Raw genomic sequence first — 9,366 nt, forward strand, 5'->3', positions numbered from 1 at the left:
TATCAACATTCACGGGGTGGCTCAGCCAGGACTGGCCATTAATATTCTAAGAAAGCAGAGCCGGCCACTGTTCTCGCAGAACGAGTGGTCAGCACGCAGCTGACCGGAACGTGGCGTGTGGACGTCTCAGACTTGACCACAGGCTCAGGGCTCCTCCTGTCTGAGGCCTCTGCCGGCAGACCATGGACTGGTGGGGGCAGGACGAACTGCCCGGTGGGGTGCCTGTCTCCCCTCCTTACCCCCCCCCACACCATCCTCGGGGGGCTCCAGGCCTGCACGGGTCGCCACCCTTCTCCAGGGGTTTGTCCAGGTGTCCCCACCACCCAGTCTGTCCCGGGGGCACTGAGGAGGGCCCCCTCTCCAAGTCACAAGGGCACTGGCCCCTTCCTGCCCTGTGTCCACTGGGCCGCCTGCCACCGCGAGCGTCTCACTGCAGTCAAGAGAAAAGCCAGCCCATGCCAGGCCCTTTGGGCTCGGGCTCAGGCCCTGCCCCCCTCTGGACTGGGCTGCTTGCTTCCGCGGGCTGGCCCCCACCCCTTTCAGCTTGTCCCTGCTGGGTGACAAGTGACCAGGGCTGGACAGGCCAGGGACGGAGGAGCTCATCCCATGACCAGGGCTTCTGGGGTGATTGCATGGGGCCCCCAGGGGGTGGAGCGCCATCTCTGGGCTAAGGACACTCTTTCTTCTTGGGGACCCACGGTAGCCTGCTCACCCACGCACCCTCCTGTGGGGCCGCTTTGGGGGGGGCAGGCACAAGTGTGACTGCAGTGGGGGGCGGGGGGCACCTGAGAGCCCAGCAGCCCGCCCCCAGCATCAGCCTGCCGCCCCCCAGGCGGGTGGGCGGGTGCAGTGCGGGCCACACACGGAGAGCCACAGCGACCTGCCAGAGGCTCTGAGTGACACAGCTGCCCACTGCGGCGGGGGGGGGGGGGGGGGGGGGGGGGGGGGGCGGCACGGTCAGGAGCCGCTGAATCAGCGGCACCGTATGTCCCTGTGTGTCCCCATCGTCCCTCCCGGGCAAGTATGCTGGGGAAGCTGGCAGACGCTCCTCTTCGGGGGAGCTGTCGGGAGGTGTGCCAGCGCGCTGGGGGTTCTGCAGCGAGGCTCCCGCAGCCAGCGCCCCGCCCCCGCACGGAGCCCGGGGCAGCGCCAGCAGCGCCCGGGGCAGGAGGGAAGGGGCCTTCCCTGCGGCGGCCGGCGGGCGGGCGGGCTGGGGGCCGCTTCCAAACAACACCAAAAAGGGAGAGAGGGAAGGGAGGCTTCTGCGCATGGAGGGAGCACGTTCCCTGCCCAGAAAGTGCCGACTCAGCACCGGCGGCGGCCATCCACTCCCCTCGTCCAATCACAGGCTGGTAGGGAGCGACAGGGACCGCTCAAGGTCAGGGAACATCAATACCCTGCGCAGGCGGGCAGGCGGCAGCCCTGGGCGGCCCTGTCCCCCTCCGCACTGGGGTCACACTCTGGTTTGGGCCATTCCCCCCTCCCCAGGCGGTCCAGCCAGCTGCCACCACGGGGTGGGGGAGGCAGGGAGGAAGGGGGACACAGGGGGGCTGCCATCCTTGCCAGGAACCTGGACAGTACCCAGACTTTCTCAAGTCAAGCCTGTGGCTTCTAGAAAGTCCCGGAGTGCCACGCCTTCCTGCACGGCCCTGTCTGCTCCTCTCCACCCCCTGCCCAGCCTGGAGGCTGAGGCCAGCTCTGGCTTTCTGCTGAATGGTGTGCCCTCAGCACCTGCAGCAGGACGGCCCCACTCAGCTGCTCTGACCTTCCTTGGGGAGAACGCTTCCTCCACCTCCCTTCTCCACCTTCGACCCTGACCTCCCACCTCCAGCCCTGACTCCCCGTCTTGAAGACCCTGCCTCTCTCCTCCCCCCGCCCAGCCTCTCAGCCAGGTGCCCCTGATTCCCACGGCCGCCCCACCCAGCTCTCCCTCTGGTGCTGTTCCTGGCTCACACCGGCTTCCTCCTCCTCGTGGGCAGCTACCCTGCTGTGGGGTCCACGCCTGCCCGCCCTCCACCTCCCAGGTTGAAGACAGGGTCTCGGCACCCAGCTCCTGACCCCAAATCAACAACACCCACTGCCACCATCTGTCCAGGTGCTGTCCCCGCCGGGTAGCTGGCCACCTACCTGCAGGACCTCTGGGCACTCCCCCTCCTTTTCCATTTGCACCCCTGGGGCTTTCGGGGTCTCCATCTCCACCCCCTACCCCCTCCCAGCACTCGGAGTCTGTCTCTGCCTTGGCAGTGCAGCCAGGGCCATCTGAGGGGTGAGGAGGGGGCAACAGCTGAGGACAGGAGGCTTTGCCAGGACTAGCCCTGTCTCCTAAACCAGCCCCTAACCCTCTGAGCACGCAGGTCATTTCCACAGTGAGAAGTGCATCTGCTCTAATGCATCCCCGCCAATGCCTAGTCCCAGGAATCTCCCAGGAATCCGAGGGCAGAGGCTCAGCTCCATCCGGGGTGCTGCTGCTGGGGTGCCCCCTGCACCTCCCTGGGGCCCCGAGGGCCCTGGCCCCTCCTTGGGGAGATCCTTAACTGGTAACTAGAGCCCTCTCTGGGGGGGCCCAGGGTCTGGGCAGGCCCTGCCTTCCCTGACAGCCACGCTGCAGGTCATCTTTGGAGATGGTGACTGTCACACAGGGGACCTCAGGTAACTCGGCCCAGGGAAGGGGAGTCGTCTGCGGCACACACAACACTGTTACACTCCAGCAGCAGGGCCCGTCCAGTAAGGGGACCTCAAGTCACGTGCGGCCAGATCTATTCAAACTTCAGCTGCTTGGTCACAGCAGCCCCGGTTCCCGAGCTCGGGGGCCCCATGGGGCTGGGGCTGCCACACGGGACAGCACTGGCCTTGAGAGCCCCTGAGCAAGCCACCACACCCACGGGACAACCAGACAGGGCTGGGTGTGGGGAGGCCCGGAGCCGTGGGAGAGCCAGCCTGGGAGGACGGAGGCAGGGCCCCTGCCACCAGCCACCACTCGGCCCCTCAGGGACGGGGACGGGGATGGGGACGCAGGGGCAGCAGTGGGCTCCCCCGCAGGCACACACTGCGCCCACGCCCAGGCTCCCCTGCGCCCTCCGCGGGTCCCGGGTGAGGCCGGCCGGGGAGCAGTGCCCCACGGGCTCAGCGCGGCTCCGACAGAGAGAGAACAACTCCTCCGCTTCAGGGGCCGAGGCTCTGGGGAGGCTCTACCGACTCCTCTCTCAGAAGCTGGACCCCAAACGAGGCGGGTGTCCTCCTAAAACACTGAGCTCCTCAGACGTCCAGCAGCAGTGCACAGAAGCCTGCACTGCAGGGGAGCCGTGGGCCAGGCACCGGGGCCTAGAACGCCGAGGTGGCGGGTTCGAAACCCGGAGCCTGCCGGGTAGAGGCACCTGTGAGAAGCAACAGCTAACATGAACTGATGATGCTTCTCGCTCCTCCTCCCTCTAAAACAAACAACAAAACAAAAACTGCTCACGAGCTGTTTGCAACCTTCCCTCCCAAGGACACGTTCGGGCCACCGGGGCTGCCCTGAAGGACATCGCCCTGGTCATCGCCGCGCTGTCCCCTCCCTGCAGGGGCCAGGGAACCTTCTCGAGGTATTTCCTGAGGAGTCATGTGTCCCTCAGTCTCAGACTGCTCTCTGGTTCAACAAGAGCCGTGACTTTGGCTTCCTGCCTCCTGTTCCGGCACAGGGGCTTCGTCCCTGAAGTGAGTGCCCACTGCCAGCCCAGACCCAGACCCTTTTCCCATGTCCTGGTCCGTGAGGGTGTCCCCATCTTACTTAAGGACGCCACATACTTGTCTGTTGGGTTGAACTCGGTCCTCATGGGCCCCTCGGGCAGCTGACCGGTTCTCCATCATCCCCGTCCCGTCCGCAGGGCAGGCTCTGGCCACGGGACCCCCCCCCCCCGGCCTCAGGGTCAAGGTATCCCCTCTGCAGCCTGTTCCTTCTACACCCCCCCAGCATCGCCCAGTTCTACTGTTTTCAGTCATTAATAGCCTTAAAAAGAGGAATCGACTTTCTGAGCCTTAAGCAATCACTCCATCGACACGTTAAAAAAATAAGTTTAATGCAGGTGGCTCATTTCATAGAGAATTTCACAGGCACTCAAGACCCCGAGCAGCTTCCTGTTGAGCGTGTCAACTACGAGGACTGCCCCCCAGACATTCGAGGGGGCACGCGGCCAGACCCCTCCCGCCTCCCCGATGGCGTGGGCACGTGCCCGCCCCCGCCAGGGGCTTCGAAGGATCTGAGGAACATGAGTCAATTAACACAAAACAAAGCTTTTAGGAAACAGCATGATTTAGTGCAAAAAGATTCTCTGCAGCGCTGAGAAGAGGGGTCCCTGCGGTCCAGCTCCTCGCCTGCCGCCCAGCGACTCGGACAGACGACCCGTACCTTCCTGCCGGGGCCTCCCCACGGGCCCCAGGCCGACAACCATCCGACCGAACAGGCTACAAACTGGGGGCACAGGTTAGTGACACCAGGTGTTTTTTGCTTTCTCTACCTGATCTGGGCTTTCTTCCAGTGGCACACCCCTGTCCTGACAGCTCCCTGGGGGCACGGGCCCACCTGGCCAGAGTCGAAGGGGCCACCTGCCATGCCCAGGGGGTGCGGGGGCAGCTTGGGGTGGAGCAGCATTGGCCCCATGTCCTGTCCCAGGATAATTATTCAGAGCCCTCTCACTCGCCAAGGAAGTCCACAGCGGCCACTAAACCACATGGACACCCCGTCCCCAGTGCAGGAGGCCAGAGCGAGGGGTCTGGACAAGATGCTGGTCCTCTGTAGTGCGTTCGCTGTGACCAACAGCACCCGGGACCACCCGGCCAACATTCATTTCTGCTTCTTACTTCTTAGACAGCTTCTAAGGCAGGAGCAAAGGGCCAGCCGAGTCCCTCACTCAGAGGTCCAGCCCTGGGCTCCGCCCTCAACGCCAGAGGTGCTTCTAAGCAGTCTGCCCGTGTTCGTGGTGCACACTCAGTGCGCCTCCCAAGACCTCTGACGTCTGTTCCCGACACAGAAGTCTCAATTCCGCATGTCGCCTCAGAGAAAAGGAGCCCCCAGAGCCAGAGAGGAATTGTGCTACCACCCCCGAAGTCCCCGGCCGAAGGGGCTGGCGGTCCCCACAGACCTGCCCGGGAGGGGGAGGAAGCGTCTCTGGGCCGGACCCCAACCTGCGACCCTGCCGGGGCCGTGGCCTCCTGCTGGACTGCGCCTGCACAAACCATGGTGACCCCGGAGACTGGCCCAGGCCCAGGGTGGCCCAGGGCGGGTGAACAGCTTTGTGGCAGTGTGGTGAACTGGAGCCTGACGCTTCCCTAAGGCTGGGGCAGGGGCTGGGGTGCACGGGCCAGGAGGACCCCCTTCCAGATTTGCCCTTGGGCAGCAAACCTCTCCAAGAGAGACAGGGACACAGAGGGTCTCCAAGCACAGCCTGGAACCCCCGGGGCGTCAGCCAAGGGGACACTACACCTGAATGTGCACACCAGGGAGTGAGAGAAAACCAGCGCAGGGGTGGAGGGGAGCACGCAGCATCCCCTCCAGAGACGGCTCAGCCCGTTCTTCTCCCGGGCAGACCCCTGTCTGTGGGAGGGACCGTGAAGGACAAGGGCCCAGAACTAACCGTCAAGAAGAGACCCCAGCCGCAGGCCTCAATCCCACCCACCCACAGGTCACCAAGCCCGGACCAGGCTGCCGGGCGCTCACATGTCCACGAAGACCATGAAGCACCAGCCCAGGCCCCCGACCAGTAGCATGGTCACGTGGATGCCGTAGACCAGCAGCTCGTTGAGCAGGCGGAAGTCCACGCGCCGGCGGCCCAGCAGCAGCAGCAGCACCGACAGCTTGAGCTGGAAGCGCAGCAGGACGCGCACGCCCAGGTACTGCAGGCAGAAGAGCGCGGCCAGGGCGCCCCAGAGCGCCGCGGTGAACAGGCTGCAGCTGAAGTAGAGCAGGAAGCGGATGAAGCCGTACAGCCAGCGCGCCCGCACGTACACGTCGAAGTTATTGTACTTGGTGCGCGCCAGGCGGGAGGTGCGCGCCGGGCCGCAGGCCGCGTGCAGGCACGTGGTGTGCGGGCCGTGGAAGGAGCGCACCCGCCGCGGGATGGGCATGACCGGCATGAGGGCCCGGGCGGCGGCGCTAGCTCGTGGCAGAGGTGGCGTCCAGGTGGTGGTCAGCGTCATGGGCACCTAGGCCTGGGAGCCTGCAGCTGAGCACCTGGGGAGGCGCGCGCCTGCAAGGAGAGCGACAAGCAGAGGGGCAGAGTCAACCCCAGGAGCAGCGGGCTAGTGAGCGCGGCCCTGTCCCCGACATCTGCCAGTCCTGGGGAAACCAAGCCTAGGACGCTAGATCTGCCACTAGCGCTAATAAGAAGGGCACTCCAAAAGGACACACAATCAGTGGAAACCAAAAGTGCTAACAATCCCTGGGAAAAAGGGCCAGGACAGTGGTTGGGGACACCCCTGGAGCAGCAGTGGTGTTCAAATAATTGAACAACCGGTTCTCTGCCCTAGTGACCTTTTTAAATATAAAAAAAAGATACACGGAAAAGTAGTTTGTTGTTTCACGAACTTAATACTTAAATAAGAGCAATAAAAGAGGTACACAAAACTAGATTCTAAGAATGTTTTAAAGCACTAATGAAAAAATATTAAATAATACCTGACAAAAAATACTAAAACTGTTAAGATATTTCCATATTGCTGCCTTTTTTTTTTTTTAACAGAGACAGAGTCAGAGAGAGGGATAGACAGGGACAGACAGGAACAGAGAGATGAGAAGCATCAGTCATTAGTTTTTCGTTGCACGTTGCAACACCTTAGTTGTTCATTGATTGCTTTCTCATACGTGTCTTGACCGTGGGCCCTCAGCAGACCGAGTGACCCCTTGCTCGAGCCAGCGACCTTGGGCTCAAGCTGGTGAGCTTTTGCTCAAACCAGATGAGCCCTCGCTCAAGCTGGCGACCTTGGGGTCTTGAACCTGGGTCCTCCGCATCCCAGTCCGACACTCTATCCACTGTGCCACTGCCCGGTCAGGCCATATTGCTTCTTGATTGGCCTCCTCACTTCCTACTGAAGTAACAAATGCAAGGGAATTAAAATGTAGTATTTCATCAAAGGTATAATGAGTTTTATGACATGAATAAATGTTACAAGCATAGTTCCATCAAACTTTTTTTTACCTGTGGTCAGAATGAACATTACTACGGGTGCTTAGAATATGCTATTGCGCAGATGAACAATAAAAGAAAAAAAGAGTAAGGAATGTAAATTTGTGATTTCCACATGGGGCAGCGGCCCAGGCGCCCACCTTAGAGAGAACCCTGATGACACCTGCCATTTTAACAACCAGTTTGCCGAACTCAGCAAATAACAAGGTACCCGGTCTGCCAAACCAATGCGAACTGGCTGAAGCCCACCACTGCCCTGGGGGGAGTCAGTGCTGAAGCCCAGGAGGCCAACACGAGCCCTGGCTAGCCTCACCCTTCCCCAGGCTTCCCCAGTCCACTTCGCTCTCCCTGTGGCTTTGATCTGGGTGCCCAGGCCTGCCTGGACTTCTGAAGCCCCTTTCTCCAGGGTGCATAAAAGTCCCTCGATGGCACCCCACAACAGTACCGGGACGAGGAAGGGCGGTGCCCATTGGGCACACACCGAGCAGTTCGCTTCAGCACCTTGACACGCAAGTGCCGGGAACTAGACAGCTTTGCAAAACGGGCAGGCTCACAGCGCTGCGACGCAGGCTAAGGACCCGCCGTGCCTGGCAGGGTGGTTGAGAGCTGGTGGCTGGTTGTGTCGTCACAGGGCAGTGGGCCTACAGACCCGGCCGCCAGGGGGATCTGCAGCCGCGCGTGGCTCTCTCGTTTTAACCTAGTAACTGCGGCTGAACTGAAGCTTGCCTAAACAACCCGTGGGTGGAAAGAAAGACCTGATAGGAACAGAACCTGTGAAGCAGCGATAGCAAAGTTGGTTACAGGTTACCGGGACTGAAGGGCTGCAGGCGCAGCCCTGCGGGGGGTGGGGACGCTTCTCCAAGCTCCCTCTCCAGCCACTGGTCGGAGCAAATGGTCGCCCCAGTGCTTGCCGGTCTGGCCAGAGGCGGAGGAGTGAGGAGGCCCGGCGTCCACCCCTCCCCTGTCCTCGTCCAGGCCCAGCCCGGAACCTGGTCTATCCATCCAGGCTTCACACCTCCGAGAACGGCATGCAGACAGTCGCTGCCCCCCCACGTCTGGAGGGTCACTGACAGCCGCCCCTCACTCCCTTATCGCTGCGGGGACGCGGCCACCGTCCGATCATCATCACCTCGCCGCCGGGGCAAGGCAGCCGAAGACGCCCGCGCCAGGGGCTTGGGGATCGGGGCAGGTGGCCGAGGCCGAGGCACCATCTCGCTGGGGGACGCTGGGCCGCGCAGGCGGCACCGAGTCTCGGGATCAACGTGTCCCGGGCAAAAGGCAGCTCTGCCCGCTTGCCTCTGGGGGAACCGGCCACCGCGGGGGCAGGACCGACCCGCCAGGACCCCCAGGGACCCGTCCGCGCCCAGCCCGTTGCCCAGGAGACGCCTGGGGCAACCCCCGCCCGCTCGCCCGCTCGCTCGCTCACCGGGTGCCTTCTCCGCGCCGGCGTCCCGGCCTGCGGGCCCCCCTGTCCCTCCGTGCTCCGGGAGCTAGGCGGTCGCATGGTGTTGACGGTGCAGTGGCTGCAGGGCCCGGGGCTTCACACGTCCCCACCTGCCCGGAAGGGCCAGAGGCTACCGCGCCCGGCGGCCTGCGGCGTTTGGCCCAACGTGGGAGCCGTAGCGCCGTCCCTCTGCGGCCACCGTAGGACTTTTCTCACGCCCCCTCCGCCCACTTCGACACCGAGAGCACCTCCCTCGCCCCAGTTCGGGGCCGACTTTGAACACCCGGAACTCGATGTTTTCCCAGGGCGTGCGTGCGAGCGTGCGTCCGTGCGTGCGTGCGCGGCGCGCGCCCCATGACGTTTCCATCGACGTAATCACCCCCGCGTACGCCCGCTGGCGCTTCAGCCAGTCGCAGATAGGGGTCTGCGCGTGCGGTCCCGAGGTAGCTCATCTGCGCACGCGCCGCTGCAACCGAAGCGGTCGGCAGTGCGCAGGCGCGCGGTTCCGTGGGCGGGGCTAGGAGTGGCGCTCCTCCTCCTGCACCTGGAGGGGGCGGGGCGGGTGTTAGCCCTAAATGGTCTGCGACCCCACAGGGCAGCTTGCGGGGCGTTGGGGTGGGGCAGGGACCCAATCCCGCGGTGGCTCGGAGGGGCGGGCTGACGGGCACACGTCCCCAACTGTAGGAAGTCGCGCAGGGCTGGCTGACACCCACATGCTCGGGTTGCCCTAATCCCAGGAGGATGCGGACTTTTTTTATGCAGACG

General features: G+C 63.3%; 2 protein-coding genes across 2 annotated transcripts in view; both read right to left on the minus strand.

Moving 5' to 3' along the window:
* The window catches only part of NACC2 (NACC family member 2), a 101,264-nt gene extending 92,547 nt beyond the window's left edge, over window positions 1-8,717 (minus strand). Inside the window, exon 1 of the mRNA XM_066255709.1 lies at window positions 8,584-8,717. The gene's annotated coding sequence lies outside the window, so the exon portion shown is untranslated. The remainder of the gene's footprint in view (window positions 1-8,583) is intronic.
* Window positions 4,034-8,722, minus strand: TMEM250 (transmembrane protein 250). Its single transcript, XM_066255713.1, has 2 exons — window positions 8,584-8,722; window positions 4,034-6,221 (listed from the first exon to the last, which is right to left on the minus strand). The coding sequence occupies exon 2, from the start codon at window positions 6,169-6,171 to the stop codon at window positions 5,689-5,691; it is 483 nt and encodes a 160-aa protein (XP_066111810.1). The 5' UTR covers window positions 6,172-6,221; window positions 8,584-8,722; the 3' UTR covers window positions 4,034-5,688.
* Window positions 8,723-9,366: the final 644 nt, after the last annotated feature.

The sequence above is a fragment of the Saccopteryx bilineata genome, chromosome 2, assembly GCF_036850765.1.
Source record: "Saccopteryx bilineata isolate mSacBil1 chromosome 2, mSacBil1_pri_phased_curated, whole genome shotgun sequence".
In the NCBI taxonomy this organism is placed as follows: Eukaryota; Metazoa; Chordata; class Mammalia; order Chiroptera; family Emballonuridae; genus Saccopteryx; species Saccopteryx bilineata.

Bases quoted from the DNA above. Each gene is read 5' to 3' on its own strand.
- TMEM250 (XM_066255713.1), bottom strand. From the start codon at position 6,171: ATGACGCTGACCACCACCTGGACGCCACCTCTGCCACGAGCTAGCGCC.